The sequence below is a fragment of the Vombatus ursinus genome, unplaced genomic scaffold (genome assembly GCF_900497805.2).
Source record: "Vombatus ursinus unplaced genomic scaffold, bare-nosed wombat genome assembly UNPS02014787.1, whole genome shotgun sequence".
Taxonomy (NCBI): Eukaryota; Metazoa; Chordata; class Mammalia; order Diprotodontia; family Vombatidae; genus Vombatus; species Vombatus ursinus.
This window is the reverse complement of record NW_020954565.1, coordinates 4,430,996-4,456,084: the sequence shown is the minus strand read 5'-3', so window position 1 is coordinate 4,456,084 and position 25,089 is coordinate 4,430,996. Positions and strand designations below refer to the sequence as shown.

Genomic DNA, 25,089 nt, shown 5'->3' with positions numbered 1-25,089 from the left:
TCTCTCTCTCTCTCTCTCTCTCTCTCTCTCTCTCTCTCTCTCTCTCCCTCTAATTAAATTGTAAGCTGTTTGAAGCCAGGGACTGTGTTTTTGCTTTCTTTGAATCCTTAGCACTTATCACAGTGCCTGGCACATAGTAAGTAGGTGCTTCATAAATGTTTATTGACTATAAGCCCTCTTTCCATTTAGTAACAACTTCCCTCTTTCTTGTGGTTTATAATGACAATGTCAAACTTGATATGGCTCACCTCTTCCTCCTCAGTAACACCCCAGTTTCATGGCCTTAAGCAATGAGGGAATCTTGGAAGAGTTTCTACCCAGGACAGTTTGGTTTTCCAGCTCAACGGTGAAAAAATGCCTTCCAGTCTTTTCCAGATCCTCAGTCCCTGTGAGGAGAGAGAAAGACGGAGACAGAGAGACAGACAGAAACAGAGATTTCTATAAGGAATGTATTTCCTTTCTCAGATAAGAGCTTGATCTTCTTTTCCTTTTAGTCAATAATTAAACTCAGCCTGTGGGGAGGGGTCCATAGTAAAGAAGCCCCTTAGTGGAAAGGGGCTTCAAGTGCTCAAATGTTCAAGTGCTCTTTGAACCCAATGCCAATTTTGTCATAGCATTTGGTACCCAATTATGCCCATTGTAGTATGGCCCCTCAGTAAAAGACAGAGAGAACAAAGGGTCCCAGCCGCCCACCCTTGGAACTAGTGAATCAGTGTTGCTACACAAACACCAAGCCAAATCACCTGAAGGGGTGAGAGAATGACTTCCAATAGAGTCTTGGTCCTGGGATCCTTCTGAGGATAGCACCATGTGCTCAAGAAAGCACTAGGACTTTTTCCCTTTGTGAAAGGAAGCTTGATTTCCTCTTCTTTTATTGTTTCTGGATTTGCTAATACTGAGACCTAAACTGAATCATCAGGTATTTGGAAGTACAAAACAGTCTTAATTTCTGGATTTGATTATAAACGGTGCCACCCAGTGCTTAAAACTTTAGTACAAGGCACAGGGGAAGACATTCAAAAATGACCTTATAGACCCTCTCTACATTGAAAAAGAGCTATCCAGTATTTGGAACTATGGACTTCACCAAACACACCCCAGTAGAGTTGCTGAGAGTATCACATTTTAAAATTCAGGACAGACTGCAAAGGTGGGAGTCAGCTCAGACATTTATTCCATTCCCCGCTTGAAGTAAGCGATAAAACGCTATGCCATGATAGCGAAAGAACAAGTCTTGATTTTTCAATGGGTATGAACAAGGCCTGGATACTCCTGCTGAATCAAACAATCAATCAGTTATAGACATTAGACTAAGTGAAAAAAGGCACTTAATCCGTTTAGATGTCTTCAAAAGCCACTGGATAAACTGGAATGACTTTGCACAAAAAGTATGTTCAGATTGGTTGAGGGACTTGGTCATACCTTGCAGAACCAATTAGACACATGGAATCAAGGAGCTGAAAGAAGAGAGAAGTGTCTTGCAAAGCCTCTGAGAAGCAATCCTTTTTGGAGACATGGGAAGGGGAGGGAGGCAGGAAAGAGAGCACTTGCACCCCTCCCCCTTTTGCCCGAGGAGTACCTGAAACACTTCATGGGACTGGAGGATTTGGACTTTTTCATTTGCATCCTAGTAGTGTTCCTGAGATGGCAATGACTAACAGTGGTGTCTGCACTGGGAACAAATGACAGGCTGGATTTAATGAGAAAAGTCAGCTTTGATGTTCTACGAGAAGTTCAGCAGAAAATTACTCCTTAATTAAGGGAACATCTTGAAGACTACAGCAAAAGAATTTTGAGGAGCTGTGAGTTACCCCTTTAACATATATGCTTTCTGAATTTGAGACCACTTTCCCCTGCACTGATTAGAAAATGTTTCACAGACTGTGAATGTATAGTGACAAATATACCATCATACCACTATAGTAAATACCCTTTTCTAAAAGCTAATTAAATCTAGCTGAGGGGAGGGAAAGCATACCAGTGGGGGCTCATGAGTGATAGGATATGCACACATACATGTTCAAATGCACATATATAAACATGTGTGTCACATGTATGTATATACCCATATTGTATATGTGTGCATGTATGCATGTGTGTGCACTATGCATATACATGGTAGATTGGTAGATTGCCAGATTAATAGTTAATCATCCAACCGCCTAAGGTCTATTTCTAAACTCTAGAACTCTGAGGTATAAGTGCCAGCCATGCTCTAGGGACCTACTTTGCCAATTCAGGTTGGGGTTAAAGGACTATGTCTCAGAATATATTCTACAGTTGGATCAATTCACAGCTCTACCAACAGCACATGAAATGTATGCCTTTTTTCCCACAACCCCTTCAACACTATTACAATTTTTTTATGTGATATACATTTGGAATGATAACCTATAGAGTTTATCGGTCGGTATGTAATATCTGGTCGGTCCTGAATTGAACATGAAGAGAGCAGGCTGGATTACTTCATGAAATTATAATACTCTTTTATCAACCCAAATCTCTTTCTGGAAATGATGGTTCATCTTTTGAATGCTGACATTCTACTGATCTATCCCCTGCAGCTCTCTGCTCTCCTAAACCCTCAATGGTGGATAGAAAATCCTTTTCTGTTTTTGGATTCTATGAAGTTGAAAAGTCTTCAAGTCCAGATCCAGTACTAGATTCTGTGTCTGTTATCCAAGGTCTACTCTAGCTAAATTCAGAGATACTCTTCAGCAGAAAGTTGCTTATGGGGGGATTTTTTTTTTGTTTTTGTTCTTTTTTTTTTTTTAGAGGTGATCAGGGTTAAGTGACTTGCCCAGGGTCACACAGTTAGTAAGTATCTGAGGCCAGGTTTTAATTCAGGTCTTCCCGACGTCAGGACCGGTGCTCTATCCACTGCACGACATGAAACTGCATACTACCAAGGCCTAGAGAGACAAGGATCTGTATTGCTGGCAGGAGTAACCATACTTATGAAACTTTGGATATTTTGAACTGTTGAAGTAAGTTGTCAATATTTTTACAAGCTCCAACTTGGGATTTTTGCCTTCCTAACACTTTTCTTGCCATTGTGGTTTTCTGTGACTCTTGTATCCCTACATGGGTATGTTCCCTTCTTTCCATCTTTTGTGCACATTGGACAGATTGCAGATTCATCAAAGTAACAAGATAAGTTTGAGATCCTGGAAGAAAAGATGTTTTAAAGGGAATACAAAGTAACTTACTCTTCTACTTAACATGCCCTCTATACAGAGACAAGAGATGGAAAGCCACTCTGGACAATTTGGAGTCTTTCCAGGCATGTTTAACTTCCTCCAAAGGGGGTTTCTTCTGAGGAGGGGAAATGCTTGTTTTTCAAAAACATCTCTTTAGGGACCTGCCAACTGACTAATTTTTGCATATTTGGAAAATTTCATCCCCTGATAAGAGACCTGAGAACAGCTGGCTGAGAAACATCTATAAACAGGAAGAAAAAGCAAGATCAAAGGCTCTGGAAGGACAGATGCCCAGGACAAGACTTTATCTTCCCTGCTACAGGTACACCAAGGCCTTCTTGTTAGTTTGAGGCCAGCCTGAGGCCAATATTACTACTGGAAAAGGGAAGAGAGATGGGCAAGTTCCAGAATCTGATTGACTTGTCTATTGTTTCAGTTCTCATCAAACAAATCCAGTCCCGATGCTGGCAGGAGCTCTAGCTGCTGGGGGTCTATCCTGGAGCATTACAAAGGAAACAAATATGTCCCTTTTTACTCCTTCAGCTACATAGACATTCCTGGACTGTTACAAAATGTCACTGGCTTTTAGCTATGAGCTGTGGTGAGGCTGCTGACCTCTGGATTTTCCAGGGACACTTTGAAGGGGGACCTAAAAATAATGAAATTCCTTGTTAAATACCATTTTTTTTACCTCCCCTTAGTGTCTGGAAACCACTTAGTGTGAGAAAAATTGACGCTAAGAGTGATCCAGTATTTTTAGACCAGCTCTCTTTCCTACAGGCACATGAAACACAGAAGTAGAATTTAAAAGGATAGAGATAATGGAGAAGGAGCAAGTATGGAAATATAACTCAGGAATGCCTGCTGTAATCCAAAGAAGAGCTAATAAGCAGGGTGGCAAAACCATGACCAAAGACTATATTGACAGGTTAGAACACTGGGCTGATATGGGATAATGTGAAGTTTTACCCCATGTTGAAAAAAAGTGCTTCATAAATTCAAGATGGGGGAGGCAGGAAAAAAAGGTTTTAGTGAATTATAAGTTCAATATGAGTCAAGTGTGTGATATGGAAGCTAAGAAAGTTAATATATTTTGGGGCTGTTTTAAGAGAGACAGAGTAGCCAAGACTGGGGATATAATAGGATTCATTCTGTGAGTAGAGATTGTAAAAAGGAATTTGCATAAAGTGGACTTCAGTCAATCAACAAATATTTTTTAAGCTCTTCTTATGTGGTAGGCACTGTGCTAAGCACTGGAAATACAGATAAAAGTAAAAATCTGAGCCCTGCCACCAAGGAGCTTACATTCTAATGGGGGAGACACCATGCAAATAACTTTGATCATACGAGTTAAAGGCAATATAAATCAAAGGCATTCTCATAAGGGAAGAAAGAAGCCACCAGAAAAAGTGGGATTTGAACTGAGTCTGAAAGGAAGCCAGGGTGGCTAGTAATTGTGTGTGAGGAAGGAGAGCTTCCCAGGCATGAGGGACAGCCAGTGCAAATTCATGGAATCAAAGAATGGAGTATCCTGTGTGAGGAACAGCATTTAGTCCAGTTCTGCTGGATTAATCAGTACATGGTGTTGAGTAAAGATTAAAACAGGCCTTAAGGCCACAGGTTCTCCACCCCTGGATGAAGAAGACTGGAAAGTTAGGAGAGCATTAGATTAAATGTCAAATAGAAAACTCTATACTTGATCTAAAATATATTGCATACCATCTGGAGAGAAAGAGAAAATAGAAGAGGAGCTGGGTAAGCAGAGCACAATTGCACAGAGGCGTGACATAGTACTGAAGGGGGAGTATAATTATTCAAACATCCGTTGGCCTCTCCCCCACCCCACATCCTAGAGGGGTGGACCTCTAGACTCTGTCTCTGACCCTCCTTTCTTCTCTCTTGTGATATTATCATCTCCTATGGACTTAATTGTCATCTTTTTGCAGGTGACTCTCAGAATCATATATCCAGCTCTAGCCTCATTCCTGAACTCTAGTCTCACACCGTGAACTGCATAGGTGACATTCCCAGTGTCTTGAAAGCATCTCAAATTCAACATGTTCAAAACAGAGCTCATCATTTCCCCCCACCCCAAACCACCTTTCCTCCTAACTAAATTGTTTCTGTCAAAGGCATAACTATTTTTCTGATCACCCAAACTCACAACCTCAGAATTACCTGCAACTTTTCACTCTTCCTCATCTCTGCCCCCACCACATATCTATTCAATTCCCAAGTCTTGTTAATTCTACCTCTAATAGCATCTCTTGCAACTATTCTCTTTCTTCCACTCATGTAGCCACCAACCTCATTGAGGCCCTAATCACCTCTGAACTAGACTAGTGTAACTGGTGTCCCTGCCTCAAGCCTTCTCCACCTCCAATCCATCATCCATACAACTGCCAAAATCCCAAAACTCAGGTCTGACCATATCACTCCCTTATTTAAAAAAACTCAATCGGCTTCCCTATTTCAGGACTAGAGAAGGCCAAATGCTGTCCCTATTTTCAAAAAGGGGCAGACGATAGTCAGCAAACTATAATCCAGTTAGCTTGACTTTGCTTCCTGGGGAAATACTAGATCATATTATCAGAGAGATGTCAGTAAACATCTAGAACATGAAACAGTGCTCACAAATAGCAGGCAAGGCTTCAGGAAGCATAGGTCACACAAAACCATATTTCCTTTTTTTTGACTGGATTGTTAAACTGGAATATTATGGGATACTGTAAAAATACTTACCTGGATTGTAGTGAGGAGTCTGATAAAGTATCTCATGTCATTCTTGTGGAAAATATGAGGATATAAATGAATAGAAAATAATACAATTAGATGGAGGCAGATCTTACTAAATGGTCATATTTAATGAAGTTGTCATGAATCGTTCCATTGCAACTGGGAAGGAGAATTCTAATGGGTTACCCCCAGGAATCTATGCTTGGTTCTTGGCCATTTAACATTTTGTCGATTATTTACACAAAGGCACGGTGATATCCTTATTAAATCTACAGTCGACACAAAACTAGTAGGGATAGCTAATACATTGGATAATAATATTCAAAAAGATCTTGACTGGCTAGAATATTGGGCAGAATCTAAGAAAGGGAGATTAAAGGAGGATAAATATAAAGTCTTATATTTGAGTTTTTTTAATTAACTTCATGAGATGGTGAAATGGTTAGAAAAAGGCTTGGGTGTGAGTGAAAAAGAGCAGGAGGGGTTAGTGGATTGTGACATCACTGTGAGTTAATGATATGAAAGGTCAGTCAAAAAAACACTGATATGATCTTGAGTGTATTAAGTGAGAATTAGTTAATAGTCATGCTGTCCTTCCCTCCAGTCAGACCACACCAAAAACACTGGGTTCAGGGCTGGGCAGAGGAAGAGCATTGATAAGTTGGATATATTCAGAAGAGGACAATCAAAATGATGAAGAACCCTAAATCCATGTCATATGAGGAGCGACTGAATTAACTAGGTCTGTTTATCCTAAAGTAGAGAAGACTCATGGGGAATATGATAGTTGTCTTCAAGCATCTCAAAGTCTGGCAAGTCAAAGAGGGATTGGATTTGTTCCACCAGGCCCCCAGAAGACAGAATTCATTGCAATGGATGGAAATCACAGAAAGATAAGCTTAGACACGAAGTCAGGAAGACTTATTGATGATTACAGCTTTCCAAAAGTAGAATGGGCTGCCTCAAAAGGTGTTATTGTTTGTCCTTCATTCTGGAAGAGGACCAATGACCTCAGGAGGGTGATGTATTGACTTGCAAGTGAATGGAATTTAAGTGAGGAAGAGTGGTGCAAAGTCATCAATCAGCCTCACTCTCTCCTCCAGAGTCGTCAAGTCCAGTGGCAAGACATAGGTCGGATGATGGACCGACCAGCCTCAGAAGGTACAGCTCTCACAAAGACACAGGTCTTTTAAAAAGGGCTGGGTGACCACTTGTTGGGTGGGTTGAAGTAGGGGTTCTTTTTTGAGTATGGATAGGGCTAGTTGGCCACTGAGGCCCCTTTCAATGGGCGCTGTAGTAAGCTGTTTTATGTGATAATATACAGGATGTTTCACAAATATTAGTGAAGTTTTAAACTTTAATAGGTTAAGCTTTGCTATCTTAAAAACCACACTAAGACTTCTTCAATCACTCTGTATATCTAGATATTTTAATTGTACAATTGACCAAATTTTCCATTTTAATCTAGTTGTTTGGCTTCATATGGATGAAGTTATGGTATGGATAAGCGTCCAGAAATACCCCTACATTGCTGACACCTACATTCTTCTCTCTTCTTCCTTCCACAGTGAACAATCTCAGCCTAACAAATCTTATCCCTCTTTCAATGTTCAAACACTATCTTCTTCAGGAAGCCTTCCATGATAATTCCAGCCAGAAATGATCTCTCCTTCCTCTGAACTCTAAAGAGAAGCATTTTTGCATCATTCATATATGACTTCTTACCTGCTGTCTTTCCATGTTCCAAGTTTCCATATTTCCAGGTTCCATGAGAACATATGCATTTATATGTCTTTTAGCTCCCCAGACAGTCTTGCACTTAGTAGGCTTACTCAGTAAACTTTATGTAGCATCAAATTAATCAAGTATATTTGCCTTTGTGTTCAGTCTTAGCAAACAATTATTCATTTTATTAATAAAATTTTTATTGTATTAACTCAGCAGCTAGGTGGTACAATGAATAGAGTGTTGGGCCTGAAGTTAGCAAGACTCCTTCCTGAGTTAAATCTGGTCTCAGTCATTTACTAGCTGTGTGACTTTGGGCAAGTCACTTAACCCTGTTTGCCTCAGTTTTCTCATCCGTAAAATGAGCTGAAGAAGGAAATGGCAAGCCACTGTGGTATCTTTGCCAAGAAAACCCCAAATTGATGTGGTATGGACCCAAGCTGAGAACTTTGCCCCTTGCCCCAAAAAGAATTTGGGTTGCATTTGTCTACAGGTCCCAGAAAACTCTTAAACTTTCTTTGAATTCACTTATCTGGTCAAGGAAGTTTAGCAATCTCCTGATTATTAACTGGCCTTATCTCCTAGGCCCTATCTCCCTTTGGAACCCCAGTGAAGCCTAGTTTTTGATATCTTAATGAAGAAGGCTAGTCTCTGATACCCTAATGAAGTATCCAGACCCCATTCAACCTCTCAAACAATCTCATTCTCCTAAACTCCTCCCCCAGTCACTCCAGGATCTCTCTCCCAGCCCCTCCTCCAGTCACCCAAAATTACTTGGGTATATATAAGATTCATCCTGGCCCCCATTTAAACACTGAGATTTCCTCATGCCTCCTCATCCTTATGGGCATCACTAACGTTGATTCCTTAAGAGTCTGGCCTCTATGATTCATCAGTAATGAAACTTTGTCTTTGACTGAAAGAAGACTTGGGTCAAAGTCATTTGGGCAGGACCCACGTGTCATGATTTTTGGGTGCCAGCATCCTTAGAATTTACACCTTATCAAAATGGGGTCACAAACAGTCGGACATGAAAAATAACTAAACAACATCAATAAAATTATTAACTAGTGGACTTTCTTCCTCACGTGGCAGTGTAGGAAACCCAGATGATAGGCTGTTCTGCGCAAGTGCTCATTTCCCCCCAAAGGATAGAATCACAGAATCTCCAGATTAGAAGGGACTTCAGTGGCCATATTATCTTACCCACATCTGAACAGGAATGCCCCCTACAACTTACCTGACAAACGATCATTCAGCTTTTGTTCAAAGATTTCCAGAGAGGGGGAACCAGCAACTTCCCAGGGTAGCCCATTCCACTCGGGGAAAGCAGTGATCCTTAGGAAGTTTTTCTTTACATTGAATTGAAATTTGCCGTTCTGAAAGTTTCTACCATTAGCCTTAGTTCTGCCTTCTGGAGACGAGCAGAACAAATCTAATCCCTATTCCACTGGCCAGCCCTTCAAATACCACAATAGGGTATTTTCTTTAGAAGCAGCTAGGTGGAGCCCTGGATAGAGTGCTAGGTTTGGAGTCTGGAACATGAGTTCAAATTCTGCTTTAAACATTTACTAGATGAGAATCCCTGGGAAAATCACTTAACCCCTGTCTGCTTCAGTCTCCTCACTGTAAAATGAAGCTAATAATAGCACATTGATGTTGTTGTTGAGTTACTTTTCAGTCCTGTCCAACTCTTCATGATCCCATTTGGGGTTTTCTTGGCAAAGATATTGGAGTGGTTTGCCATTTCCTTCTCCAGCTCATTTTATAGATGAGGAAACCAAGGCAAATAGTGTTAAGTAAATGGCCAGGATCATCTATCTCTTAGCATTGTTGTGAGGGATATTTGTAAAAGTGTAAAAGTAAGGTTTGTAAACCTTAAGGTCCTGTATAAATTTATGCTAGCTATTACTATAAAGTGGCCCTTCAGGTCACATGAATAAATGTGTCTTCTCCCTAAAGACAGATTTCTTGTGCTTCACTCAACGGATAAATTTGAAAGTTTCTGTGGTTTCCTATAATCTAGTTCTAATGTTGTTCATCCCCTTGCCCAGCAGGAAGATGTTATTTTAAAAGTCTCTGCTTACTGTGTCCATCAATCTTTCCCTGGAATGGAGTGAGAGTTGTTTTTCATTATTCCCAGGGACTAAAGAATGTAACTGTATTCAGTATGCAGGATACCCTCCCCATGTGTAGGAGTAGGTTCTAGAAATCTCAGAGAATAGCTAAATCTGTAACCAATTATCTCCAATCTAAAATGCTTCCAGCAGCTACCCATTTCCTCTCTAATGTTTGGCTCTTTCAATTATTTTGATTACTTGAGGAAAAAAGCCATAATCACAGGTTAACTGCCTTTAGCATGATTCTTTAACACCTCATAATCCCCCATTTATCAATTAAATTTATCCAGGCAAGTAGGGGCCGGATGCCTGAGGAGATAAATAAGTGTGGCCTCAGTGATCAGTGCCAAACTGAGAGGCCATAGAGTAAAGGTGGGGAATCTGTGGCCTCCAGGCCACATGTGGCCCTCTAGGCCCTCAAGTGTGTCCCTTTGACTGAATCCAAACTTCACAGAACAAATCCCCTTAAGAGAAGAATTTGTTCTGTAAAACTTGGACTCAGTCAAAAGGCCACACTCAAGGACCCATGTGGCCTTCAGGCTGCAGGTCTCCCACCCACTCCATGCCATAGGGTGAGGCTGGAACTGTGCCCTGGACCGAGGATCACTGTAATGGAAAGACTTGGGAGGAATTCTTAAACTTTTTGTGTGACATTGCAGTCCATTAGCAGTCTAGTGGAGCATAGAGACTTCTTCTCACAATGTTTATTGCCCAGATTTGTAATTAACGTAAATGCTAAATTTTAGCTAGAGGTTCGAGAAAATAAAGATGTAATTTTTCCCCCAATCATAGACTTCCTGAAATCTACCCCTGGACTCCTTAGACTTCTGGTTAAGAACCCTTACTCAGAAAGAGGCAGGTGGTAGAAACTGGGGGTATGTAAGGATGGAGCTATGTTCAGCTGGTGAGAAAGGATGCAGGATGCATCTCAGAGAGCAGTTTGATTGTCTGCTAATACTCCTAAGCCAAAGGCCTGGGCAGGTCCACCTAGGGGTAGAGGTGGCCCAACTCATAGCAAGTCAGCCCCGCCTAGTGTGGGCAGTGGACAGTGGGTGGTATTTCAGGGACAGATTCACAGCATATCTCTGGTTGCCTGGGAGGCACTCCTTCCTCTTCCCTCTGCCCCTCTACCAGATCATCTGATTGGTACGGGAGCAAGGAACCCAGAGGAGAGAGTCAGCTTGGAGGAAGTGACAGAGACCCCAGAAGGCTAGACTGTGCCTTTCTGTGGACACTTCTGCCCCACCAATACCAAGAACCTTTTTTTTTCCCTGAAATTGCTTTACCCTCCCTGGCTTCCCAAGTATTACCCAAGGATCAGAGCCTGGAAGTTGGACAACAAGATTAGGTAGAAAATATATGTAACCCAACTGCTGCCCAAGGGCCTCAGGGACACCCAGGAATGTAAATGAACTTTGAAAGGCACCCATCTTTCTGTGAACAAAGGTCCTAGAGAAACTGTTCTCTTCCACACTGGAATGGACTGAAGATTAGAAGATTAGAGATCTAAGTGTGTTGGGGAGAGGGAGAGAAGTAAGTGGGAGAGGACAGAAAGAGAACATGGAGTTCCTCCAAACAAGGACTTTTGAACAAAACTGTGGGAGAGTGAGGGAGAAAATGGGGAAGCCAAGAGGGACGTAGGCAGCTGCAACAGTAACCCTACGGTGATCAGAGAGAAGGCATTTTCAATGCTAGCTCCGAGACTAAAAACTAAGCTTTTCAGGCTGACTCCATCAGTAGGCCTCCACTCTATAATATATGAACTCTGATGAGGGGTAACTGTTCAGAGCCACACCTTGGGAGTTAACGCAAGGACAATGCCTGTCCTGGCAAGAACTTTATATATGAATTTTCATTATTTAAGTAGTTTCTATTTCCTAATTTGGTTGGCTATAAAGAAAACTGTGATCAGTCATATCTGCTTTGAAATGTGTCTCTATATATTAATTGAGTGTGATGGAGGACAATGGAAGGACCCAATGATTAACTGGAAATCCATAAGATTTTACCTGAACTGAGAGCAGCACCACAGTTCAAAGCAGAGTTTTCTCTAATTTGGGGGCTCTGAGCTATAGTAGTAAGAGGTCTTTGTGGTTTTGATGTTTATTATTAATGATTTTTATAAACTCCTAAAATAGCAAAGAAAGATGACCATTCACTAACAGGAGTCATTGTTGCATTCAGGGCTTAGAACAAGGGTGCTTCAGTGAAAAACTCCATCTGCTGATGTGAAGTGGGCAGGGAGGTGCGGAACAAAGGATGGTCCCTCATCCTATACCTCCTAGTGAGAGGAGAAAGGTATGGTTTGGAAGAATAGTTACTCCCCTAGAATGAAGCATTTAGCACAGTATCTGGCACATAGTAGGTATTTCATAAATGCTTTTCCTCCCCTTCCTTTTCTCCCTTCCTTTTAATTCCTCAACTTACTCATTTACCATAACCTATTCTTCCACCCCACCTCAGCTACACACAAAGATGTTCATACCTTTCTTCATCTGGCTATCACTGACAAATGCTCCACTTCCACATTCATGGATTCTGAAATTCTTTTATCTGATCTCAATATGTTGTCATTCCACCTCTCCCTCTGTCTTGCAACCCCAAACTCTGTTCTTTGTCCTCACCATGACCTCCTTAATTCCTCCAACCCTCAGTCCTTTCCATGGCCATTACCCCTGCAGCAGCTATACCCACTTCACCATCTTGACCTCTTGATGAGCCAGTTCAACTCTCCACTGTCCTTTTCTTTTGAATCACTTACCCCCATGTCCTATTGAAGATCTTCTCCTGCCAAGTCTTAGTCTTGGATTATGGTCATTATCCTCTGCCTTTACTCGTACTCACACAATGCAGAATGAAGCTGGAGAAAATAAGCTGTGCTGACTGGATCCACCACAAACTGGGCCCTCATTAACATAAGGCAATCATTTTGCATCACCTGAAATGATTCACTTCCTCACTCACCACAGTGGCTTTTCCAAACCTTCTTATCTCTCCTCAAGCCAAGCATGGCCCCCCATCCTCCACCCCTACCGTCTCAGCTGAAGGACCGAAAGCCAAAGAGAAAAACTAATCCTTTGGATTCAATTTCCAGAATTGAACCTGATCCATACGAGCCCAGAGTCCTAGGTGACCCTGAGCCATGAGTTACATTGGTACAAGATATTTTAAAGACATTTTTGTATCTTTTGTTTTTATATCACCTATATTCCCGTAGTATATTCCCTCTGATTATCCCTTCCAGAGAGAAATTCCTTATAACAAAAAAACTAAAAAGAAAAAAAACCCACTTCAGCAAAACTAATTTCCATATTGAAAAAGTCTGGCATTATATGCAATGTATCAGAGGACTGCCTAGAGAGATCCAGAGAACTGCCTAGAGCATGAAGAGGTTAAATATTTTGCCTAGGGTCACATAGCCAGTCTGCATCAAAGGCAGACCTTGGATTCAGGTATTCCTGACTTCCAAGATCAGAGTCAATTCCTTAAGAGCAAGTCAGCATTATGAAGCCTTTATGAAGCATCCACTATATGCCAAGCAATGTGTTAAGGGCTGAGATGTAAAGAAAGGCAAAAAGCCGTCCCTTGTATATTACAGAGGAAAAGTTTTGCCTTTGAAATAGGAAGACCTGAATTCAAGTATCACTCTGCTGCTTATTACCTGTGTGACAATAGACAAGTCACTAAAATTATCTGAGAGCCCAGTTTCCTCATCTCTCAAATGATGGAGCTAGACTAGATGGTCCCTAAATTCCTTTCCAGCTTAAATTCTATGTCCCAATAACTTATAAAGCACTTCACTGATGAAGCCACCCAGAAAGGGAGAGTATTGAGAAATAGTATGTTTGGAAAAGACATTTAGCAACGCATTAGAAAGAGAAAGGACCTATATTTACAAAAATATTTATAGCAGCTCTTTTTGTGGCGGCAAAGAATTAGAAATCAAGGAGATAGCCGTCAGTTGAGAATGACTGAACTAGTCATAATATGTAATTGTGTGGAATACTATTTTGATGGAATAAAAATGATGAGGGGAGTGGGCTCAGGAAAATCTGGATAGACTTACATGAACTGATGCGAAATAAAGTGAGCAGAATCAGATCATTGTACACAGTAACAGCAATATTGTAACAATGATCATCTATGAAAGACCAGCTACTCTCATCAACATAATGATCCACAACAAGAATTCATGATGAAAAATGTGATCCACCTCCAGAGAACTGAACTGTGAGTGCAGACTGAAGCATACTTTTTTTTACTCTTTCTTTAGTTTTCTTACTTTTTTTGGCAACATGGCTTATATGGATACACGTTTTGCATGATTTCACATGATATATAATGGGTATTATATTGCTTGCCTTCTCAATGACTTGGGGAGGAGCTAGAAGGAGGGACTCAAATTAAAAAAAATGAATGTTAAAAACAAAACAAAAAAAGTTCAATATGAAAGTATTTCATTTCAAACCAGATAAAAGGAAAGCAAAGGGAACCTCTTTTGAAAGGAAAGAAGTGTAGGTTTTGATAACAACTCAGATAATCTTGCAAAATTCAGTGGAAGAAGGACAGGGAAATTATAGGCTGTCATTTCTATTTACAACTTCCCTCCAACAGGAGACTGCATTTAAACCAATGCACGTGAAATGTATCTGTGAGGGAAAGTTTCAGAGGACCAGCCAGCTGGTTGGAACACTGTTCTGAGCCCTGGTGCCAGTCACATTTAATTAGCTAGATGACCTTGGACAAGTAACCAGTGGTGCCAGTTTCCTCCTCTTATCTCACAGATATATTCAGAGGACTCATTAGTGGAGAAGAAGGAGAGAAGGGAAACGATTATTATTGAAGGGTATATTAAAATTACAAAGAGTAATTGAAATTCCTGTCTTAATCATGACCAGTCAACAGAGTCTGCTGTAAACCCTTGGGCCCTGTTAAAAACATGCTAAGTTCAACCCAAGTTCAAATCTTAGAAATGTTTTCAGCTCTTTGCCCATTTTCATTGGTTCAGCTGGGAGGTGTTTGCACTACAGTTCCAAGTTATTGTTGTTGGTTTTTAATTGATTTTTTTTAATTAGACCAGGGCTTAAGGAAGCATACACATCGGTTTTGTAATTTTTTTAGTCTAAGGAAATCCTAGGGAGAGGAAAACCATCCAACAACATATTCTACAACTACTCTGATTTATCCTAGGGACTTGCCCAGTGCACATAAAGGTTCAGTGATTTACCCAGGATAATGTAGCGAGTAAGTATCAGAAGCAGAATTTGAACTCATGTCTTAAAACTTGATAGAATCTGATTAGAATAGATATGATAGAGTCACAGGATTTTTTTTTTCAAATTGGAAGGAACCTTGGTGGTCAGATTCTAGCCTAATCCAGACTAAAGAAGAATATCCACTAAAGTTAATACCCAACTGGTCATTTAGCCTTTTTATGAAGACCTTCATCAAGCGTGAACTCACCACCTCTCAAGGCAGCCCAAAGAAGAATCCCCAGTACAACATACCTAATGAGTGTTGTCAAGCCTTTTCTTGAAAATGTCCTGTGACATCTAGGGGCAGCTAGGTGGTACGGTGGATTGGGCACCGGACCTGAAGTCAGGAGGACCCGAGTTCAGATCCAGACACTTGACACTTACTAGCTGTGTGACCCTGGGCAAATCACTTAACTCCATTGCCTAGCCAAAACAAACAAACGAAAATGTCCAGTGAGTAAGAGCCCATCCCCGTCTGAAGCATTTCATTCCCCTTTTGGACAGCACTGATTATTAGGAAGCTTTTCCTCACCTCAAGTTTAAATTTGCCTCAGTGGAACATCTTATTGCTTCTAATTTCACCCTCTGCAAACAGTTTGCCCAGCTTCCATATGACAGCCTTTGAATTCTTGAGCATAGCTACCATGCCCCACCTTGACCATTCTCTTGTCCAATCTAACCAGCCCTCATTCCTTCAACTGATCCTCACATGGAATGGACTTGAGGCCCTTTCCCATTATTAATGAAGGACAAACAACAACAAATGCTCTCCAGCTTATCAATACCCTTCCTAAAATGCAGTGCTCAGAAATGAACACAGCACTCCAGGTGTGGTTTGAACAGGACATCAGAGAGGGACTATCACCTCCACAGGAGCTAAGCCTCTCTTCATGTAGTTCAAGATCACTTTATCTTTTTAAGCTGCCATATTGCAGAGCTGCCTCATGTTAACATCCGCTAAAACCTACTGATCTTTTTCAGAAAAACTGACATCTATCCATGCCTAGTCCCTTTCAGTGTAGTAGAGCCAAGTAAACCAGTGGTTTAGGCTTTGGACAACCTAGAATCCACAGGGAAATATCATTGCAATGGCATTAAAGCATATCCATGATATATGTGAGATACATGTGTGTGTATACATATATATGCATACATATATATATATATATATATATATAAAATCATAAGACTTCTGGCTGAATGGCTTAGCAAACTTCCCGTTTCGAAGGACCACAATTATTTTTAAACACAACTGATAGTTAGCTACACCTACAGGTACAGATAGGCCCTGGACACTGAAGGGCATTATAGACCTAATATTTATCAAAACTCAGTGGCTGAAGCCATCTATGCCTCTAAAAATAATTGTAATGCTTACAACATGAGAGTTCCATAACTAATTACTGTTTCTCCATGCCTGGAATGTACTCTCTCCTTATTCTACTCTACATGAGACCTTTCCTTATCCTCCCCTCCCAATCCCGCCCCCACTCCCAGCTACTATTGTCTTGCCCCTAAGATACCAAGTATCTATATTGTATATTACTATATATGTACATATTCTTCCCCTCCCCCTCAAAAAAAATTTTAAAGTCCTTAAGGGAAAGGACTCTCGACTTTTGTCTTTTTATTCCTAGCACTTAGCACAATTTCTGGCATAAATGTTTGTCGATTAATCGATTTAATACATAACTAAATAATTTTTTAATGAAGTTGAGCTTACGCTAAGCTAAACAATTGATTTCTTCATAGCAGGTCTGGGCAGAGGGCCTTAGGATGGTATTTACATCACAGTGGAACCCATGAAAAATAGTCTTGGTTTTGTAGTCCTAAAAAGTGTTTAATCTATAAGACAGCTGCAATTATAAGCTAACTAATAGTCACATTTAGTAAATCCACAGCCGAACTGATGCGAAGAATAAAACATGTTCCTTTACCAAAGGGAATCACCAAGCCTGAGGTTATGATGCCTTAAGTGAGGAAGGTTATATGATCTCTGTCTGTGCTATTCCTGTTGAGCGCATAAATAAGTTTCTTAAAGTTTTAAGCCCTAGAAATTTGCTTTTTCCTTTAGGCAGCACCTCACAGAGGGGGAGAGGGAAGTAGATTTCTCAAGCAAGGATTTAATTTCCATCTAAATCAAAAACTCCCCTTGTGTTAATTATGCTCCTTGTCAGAACTGATAACTTCACCTTGGAGACAATTTGTGCCAATTTGTCTCTAAAGGAATGAGATTGTGGTTTTTGTTCAGCGAAATATTATTTTCTGGACGCCACTCTTCAAAATGAGTAATTCTTAAAGATGAACAATCAAACATGTGTGTTTGAGTCATAAAGCTTCAAAAGAAATTACAGATAAAAGGGTTGTATTTGGCATTTAATTCATTCTTCCTGAGGAGAAAAAGCATCACCCAAGATTTTACACTCAAGTTGTCTTCAATCTCAAATAAAAGGCTTCAGACTTGGATTTCAAGTGCAGTAAGACCTGTCGAATAATTGATTTTTAAAGGGTATGGCACAAACTTGGCTAAGAAAATTTTAGGGCTAGAAGGAGATGTTGTGGACCATTTGAATCACAGAATCTTTTCTATCCAAACTTTGCATAAAGACCTCAAAGGATAGAGGATCCAGGAGCTCCCAAGGCTGTCCATTCAAATTTGGGGCAGCTCTAATTGTTTTTTCTAAATACTTATTAATTTATTTTTAGTTTTCACCATTCACTTTTATAAGATTTTGAGTTTTAATTTTTCTCCCCTGCCTTTCCCTCCCCTCTCCCCAAGACAGGGTGCAATCTGATATAGGCTATACATGTACAATCATATTAAACATATTTCCACATTAGTCATGTTGTAAAAACAAGTTAGAACCAAAGGGAAAAACCACGAGAAAGAAAACAAAAAAAAAAAGGAAAAATAGCATGCTTCCATCTGCATTCAGACTCCATAATTCTTTCTCTAGAAGTGGATAGCATTTTCCGTCATGAGTCTGAGATCATCACATTGCTGAGAAGAGCTAATTCTATCAAAGTTGACCATTGCACAATCTTGATGTTACTATGAAGTACCCGGAAATGAGCGCAATACTCCAGACGTGGTATGATGAGAGAAGTGTTAAAAGGACTGGCTCTTCCTTATTCCTGGAAGCTTACAACTCTCTTGCTATTACCCATTGGCCTAATGGGCTATAGTAAAGTAGGAGGAAAGAAATAAGCATTTATTAAACACCTACAGTGCTTACAGGTACTGTACTAAGTCCTTTACATGTGTCAACTTATTCAATTCTTATAACAACCCTGGGTGTAGGTTTCATTATTATTCTCATTTTGCAGTTGAAGAAAGTGAGGCAGACAGAAATTAAGCAGTTTGCCCAGGGTCACACAACTACTAAGTCTCTGATGCTAGATTTGAACTCAAGTCTTCCTGATTCCAGGACTAATGCTCTATCTATTGCTCTGCCAGCAAAATAAGCAGCATTGCTGTAGTGGAAAGGAAACAGTGAGAGTGGGAGGGTCTGGGTTCCAATCCTCCTTAATGCCTATGTGACCTTAGACAAATAACTACTCTCTGGGAATCAATTTATTCATCTATAAAATACAAGTTAGATTAGTTTTTCATGACCCCTCCATTCTGGTTTCTGAACCATCTACCCTCACCACCACCAATCAATGACCTCAGGCTATCCCTCGAAGGACCCCTTCCCTTTCCCCATTGTTTATATTAAATTTATTGCTTTATTATATACTCTCATATTATTTCATGTTGATTGAAGGAATGAAAAATAATTTATTTAGTGCTTACTATGTGCTAAGCACCGTGATAAAAAATATTTTATTAAGTGCTCACTATGCACTAGGGGCTGTGCTAAGTGCTAGGGATACAATACAAAGCAAACAAGAGGATTTCTGCCTTCAAGAAATTCTTACTCTAATGGAGGAAGACAATACATATAGGGAAGCTAAAGTTGGTAGAAATGGAAAGTGAGGAGGGGGGGGCAGATTGAAGGTATGCCCATGGTGGTGCAGTGAGCCTGGAACTGAACAACACGAGGTGAAAGCTCACTATTCAGAGTTCAGGGGCTGAGGGGCAGAAGACTGAGTTCAAGCAGGAGAAGAAGGAGAAGGAGGCAAAGGAAGAGAAGGAAAAGGAGGAGGAGGAGAAAGAAGGAGAAGAGAAGATCGGAGTGTAGGCAACTTAGAGCATATGGAGAAAAGCATGATACCCAAGACTACAGAAGTGATAGTACTGGAGTATTCTTCCCTAGTCAGACCACATCTAGAGTATTGTGTTCAGCTGTGGCTACCATATTTTATTCAGGAAAACTACTGATAAATTGAAGAACACCTAGAGGAAGGCAATCAGGATGGTGAAGAGCCTCTGAGATTATACCAAATGAGAATCAATTGAAAAAAAAAAAACAAACCATTATATTTGCCTGAAGAAAAGGAGGCAGAAGAGGGATATGATAACTATCTTTGAGTAATTGAATGGCTGTTGTGTTCAAGAGGAACTAGATTTTTTCTACTTCTCCCTATAAGTTTCAGAGAAATACATGTAGGTTCAATATATTGCAAACATCGGAAAAGAAATAACTCAAGTACTGAAGACCCACAGTCAGAATCACACAAGATTTAGAGCCACCATTATAAAGAAAAAGAGAGCGTAAAACGTCACATTCCAAAAGGCAAATGAGCTATAATGATAACAGCTTATAACCAATAATACACCAAACAAAACTGAGTATAATCCTACAGAAGGAAGCTTTAATGAAATGGAAGGCTTCCAAGCCATCCTATTGAAAAGATCAGAGCTGCGTAGAAACTTTGAAATACAAATACAGGAAAAAAGAGAATATTAAAAAGTAAATATGATTGAACAGCCATAAAACACTAAACAAGGATGAACTATTTACATTCTAATATGAGAAGATAGTATATGTGTCCCCTCAGAACCAATTCATTATCATCAGGGGTCACAGGTCAAGAGATTGGGAGGTATTGTTACATTTTGATGATCTTCAAAGCAGAAAGGAAAGGGAGGAGGGAAAGGAATGTATATATGAGATAGAAAAGGGATAGGAAAGATAAGGGAAATTATCTCATATAATTTGGGGGCTCAAGTAGAGCCCTCAAAGGGTCAAAGGAGAGAAGGATACACACACATGTAACTGGGTGCAAAAATGCACTTTATTCACAGTAAAACAGGAGGGGAAGGAGAAAAGGGAGAAGGGTAAATAAGAGAAAGGGTAGACTGAGGGAGTGAATAGTCCTAAGGAACACAAACTCTGACTATGGAGCATGGATTGCAAAAAAGGTTTTAAAAGAAAAGAAAGTATAAGGATTTGTGACGGGCCTTTAAGTGAGGGAAAGAGGAGAGGGGTAGGAAAGCAGAAGCAGATTGCACTAAGCATAGACCGCCAGTGCTGAGCACACTCATTCTCTCTGATCACCATCTTCTTCTTTATAAAGAGGGAATAGGAAACGGACAGATACAATGAACAACCATGGATTCATAATGAAATATGCTACCTACCTCCTGACAGAGAGGTGATGGACTCAGAGTACAAACTGAGATACATGAGCTACATTTTTTAGACATGATCATTGCAGGGATTTGTTTTGTTTGACTATGCACATTTGTTATGAGGGTTTTGTTTTTCTTTCTATTTCAGCGAGAGAGAAGGTGAGAAAGTGGATTTTCACCAATTAAAAATAATGCTGTTTGAAAAACCTAAATGACACATTGACAAATATGTTATAGAAGGAATTCTTGGACTTGATGGCCTCTCAGATCCCTTCCAACTTTAAGACAAAATAAAAAGGCTTGTCTCTATAACAACACTGGAAAGTCCTTGTAAGCAGTGACCTACTTAAGCTATGCCTTGAGCGTGAAAAGCACTTAATAAAATCTTTGTCAAGTTGAATATTTATTTTTTAACCTTATGGTATAGAACATTAGAAATTTAGAAAATACTTTAAATTGAATTATTTTTCATTTGACTGGAAATATTAAAAGAAAACCTGGACCTTTCATTAATCATAATATTAAAAACATAGTACCAATTGCTGGACCCACTGAGGCTAGGTAACTCACCATCGCCCCCCAGAGAGGTTCCTAATTCTAGACCCTAGATTCAGGCCTGGAGGGTTTGATGTTGTTCAACCATTTTTTTCTGTAGTGTCCGACTCTTTGTGACCCCATTTGGGGTTTTTGTGGCAAAGATACCAAAGTGGTTGGTCATTTCCTTTTCTAACTCATTTTATAGATGAGAAAACTGAGGCAAGCAGGGTTAAGTGACTTACCCAAGGTCACACAGCTACTAAATATCTGAGGCCAGATTTGAACTCAGGAAGATGAGTCTTCCTGACTCCAGGCTTGGCACTCTGTCCACTGTGCCACCAGCTGCCCCTAAATAAAGAAGTTAGACTCTTTCCTGAGCTAATTCTTTATACCCCAGCCCCAGATCGTAGGGAGAACCATTTAAAGCTTAGTTTTGAGCAGGATCTTCCAAAAAGGAGGAATAGAAAGGTATTCAACGTACAATATAGATAAGGCATAAGACAGCTATTTACTTCACACACATACACACACACAAATGCTTAAAACATAATGACTCACAAGTGCACATTGAAAAAGATTTAAACAGGAAGCAATAATCTATAACTCCTATTATACTCTCTCAGGATGCGTCTTTAGCCTTTCTCTAGCACGAAGCAAGCACAGTGCCTGGCATATAGTAGTCACCTGCAATGTTTATTAGCTGATATGTTTGAAACATCAAAATACGGAGCGTTTTAGGAGATGGCTGAAAAAGCATTTCACCTTCCCTTAGGCTCTGCACCATCTGAATAGACGAGTTCTGAAGCTAGGCCAGGAATTGGTCTCTACATTTTATTAACTCTCTTCTTCACTAAGAAGCACTCTAGCAGGGCTGGGGAACGTGTGGCCCTCTAGGTCCTCAGGTGCTGCCCAAACTTCCAACTTTCACAGAACAAACTTGTCTGTGTAGTTTGGATTCAGTCAAAAGCCCAAACTTCCAACCTTCACAGAACAATCTTCTAAAGTTTGTTCTGTGAAGTTTGGATTCAGTCAAAGGGAATGGGGGTTCCTAGACTAGGGGGTTCCCTTAATTATACTCATTATGATGACAATATAGTTTGGATGGATCCTAGAGGTCATGAAGTCGAACCTCAGCCCCAACAGATTGACAAAAAGGTCCAAAGAGGAAAATGACAGTTACTGGAAGGACTGAGGGAAAATAGTCATTATTGGAAGAGCTGTGAATTAGCCCAATTCTGGGAAGCAATTTGAAACTATGCCCCCAAAGTTACTAAACTGTGCATGCCACTACTAAGCATATACCATAAGTAGATCAAAGAAGAGAGAGAGGACATACATACATACATACATACATTATATATATAATGTGTATAGCAACTCTTCGTGTAGTAGCAAAGAACTGGAAACTGGGGAGTGGGAAATATCCATTGCGGAGTGGCTAAACAAATTTTCATACATGAATATAAGGATATCATCATGCTGGAAAAAATGATGAAATGAATCATATCAAAAAGATGATGAAAAGGATGGTATTAGACACATATGAACCATCTCAGATTGAAATGAGCAGATTTAGAGGAGCAAGTCTAGGAGAGCAATTTATACAATAAAAACAACAATTAAAAAAACTTGAAAGACTTAAGAATTCTGATCAATGCAATAACCAACTGTAATTCCAGAGGACAGATAATGAAATGCCCAATTCTTGATATAAAGATGATAGACTTAAGATTCAAAGTGAGACATTCATTTTTGGGAACAGCCAAAGTGGGAACAGAGTCATTAAGCCATCTTTTATTTTTTCAAGGAGAGAAAAGAACAGAAGAAAGGTTACAGGAAGCACAAGCAGATCAGCCTTGAAAACTGCAGACTGACTTTGATATACGCTAAAAAAAAAAAAAGAAAAGAAATGCAAACTTTACATAATAGAGAACTATAACTTCACAGACAATCTTCTTTGTTCTGCTATCTATATGTAAATGTCCATTCAATTTGGGGTTCTTTAAGTTTAGAATAAAAATTAAAAATAATTTTTTAAAAGTATAATAAGAGTTGAGGTTTTTGCAAGCATTTGGCATCCTCCCTTATTTGCATACCTCAAGAACTGAATAATTCGATTTTTAATTAAAGTTGTTTGTTCAGATTGTGTAGAAAGAACAGTTTTTAAAAATAAATTTATTTATTTTTAGTTTTCAACATTCATTTCCATAAGATTTTGAGTTCCAAATTTTCTCCCCATCTCTCCCCTCCCCAACCCCAGGACAGCATATAAATTGATATAGGCTCAACATATGCATTCATATTAAACCTATATTCATATTAGTCATGTTGTAAAGAAGAATTAGAACCAATGGGAGGAAGCATGAGAAAGAAGAAACAAAAGAGAGACAGAGAGAGCAAATAATACGCTTCGACCTGCATTCAGACTCCATAGTTCTTTTTCTAGATGTGGACAGCATTTTCCATCATAAGTCTTTTGGAGTTGACAAGAACAATTTTTCCAACACAGCGGTGCACTCTCTTACTGCAGAAACAAGGCATCTGGGGACAGTGGGATCAACCATAGAGCACAAGGCACCAAGGCACAAGTACAGGGAATATATGTGGTAAAGGCAAACCTTGCAAGTCCCAGAGAGTCCTTTTCTCCCTTTGGAGATGGAGTGTCATGTGTTAGAAACAGCAAGGAGGCCAATGTTTCTGGATCACAAAAAATGTCACAAGAGTAAGGTGTGAGAAGACTGGAAAAGTAGGAAGCGAACAAGTTATGAAGCGCTTTAATAGTGATTCCAAAAAAAAAAAGAAGAAGAAAAAGAAGACAAAATAAAAGAAGGGAAAAAGTGCCAATGATATATTTTTAAAAATTGCACAGAAGAAATCAGAAGGAGAGTAAGAGGTCAACAGGAACAACCAATACAGTTTTGGAACTAAAATGCTCAATTGAGTGTATGCTTAAAAAATAAAGCCTTGTATACAATGAGAAAAAAAAAAGCCATACAAAGGATTTTATATTTGATACCAAAGGTCACAGGAAACCACTAAAGTAGAGCAACAAGGTCAGCTTTGAGCTTTAGGAAAATCAATTTGTGGACTCAGTGGAGGATGGACTAGAGTGGGGCGAGATTAGAGTCAGGGTGACCAATTAGAAGACTATTATAAAAAGGTGATGAGAGCCTGGACCAGGGTGTTGGCAGTGTCAGAGGGGAAAAGAGAGCATATGGAAGAGATAATGTGGACTTGGCAATGGATTGGCTAGGAGGGGAGGGGGAGGGAGAGAGTGAGGATTCAACCCCTAGGTTGCAAGCTTGGGAGACTGGAAAGGATGATGGTGCCCTTATCAATAAAAAGAAAAGTGAGTGAGAGGGGAGGACTTGGAGGGGTAAATAATGAGTTCAGTTTTGGTCATGTTAAATCTGAGATGTCTACAAGGCATCCAATTTGAAATATACAATAAGCATTTAGAGATGTAAGACCTGAAGTCAGGTCAAAGCTCACCTTAGAATACCTTTGACAAAGGAAATGCTCCAATCAATACCTCCCTGCCACTGTTTCTGGAAGACTGTTTCTGTACCATGCCAGAAGCCTGACCACCGGAGAGAACCATTGGGAGGCTCACCTCCCAACTTTAGTAGGTAAGTAAAAAAATAATAATAGCTCATATCCATATAGAACTTCAAAGTTTGCAAAGGGCTTTAAATGTATTATCTAAATGGATGCTCACAACAACACTATGAGCAATGTGTTATTATAGCCATGTTATAAATGAGGAAACTGAGGCTCATTATTAAAATATTATGACTTGCCCCAGGGTCACACAGCTGATGTGTCTAAGGTAGGATCTGAACCCACATGTCCTGACTGCTTGTCCAGCATTCTACCCAGCATACCACACTGTCTTTCTTAAATGCCATCACTAAAGTTTCACCTTATCCTGCCATTCAGTTATAACCTTCCCCTCAGACCACATGGGGGCACTTTGTTTAGTAGTTCTATGAATTACT

General features: G+C 39.9%; 1 protein-coding gene across 1 annotated transcript in view; it reads right to left on the bottom strand.

Moving 5' to 3' along the window:
* Nucleotides 1–260: 260 nt before the first annotated feature.
* CDC14A (cell division cycle 14A) overlaps nucleotides 261–25,089 on the bottom strand; it is a 291,416-nt gene continuing 266,587 nt past the window's right edge. The window contains exon 15 of the mRNA XM_027868267.1: nucleotides 261–386. Within this exon, the coding sequence (XP_027724068.1) occupies nucleotides 276–386 (111 nt within the window). The 3' untranslated portion in view covers nucleotides 261–275. The remainder of the gene's footprint in view (nucleotides 387–25,089) is intronic.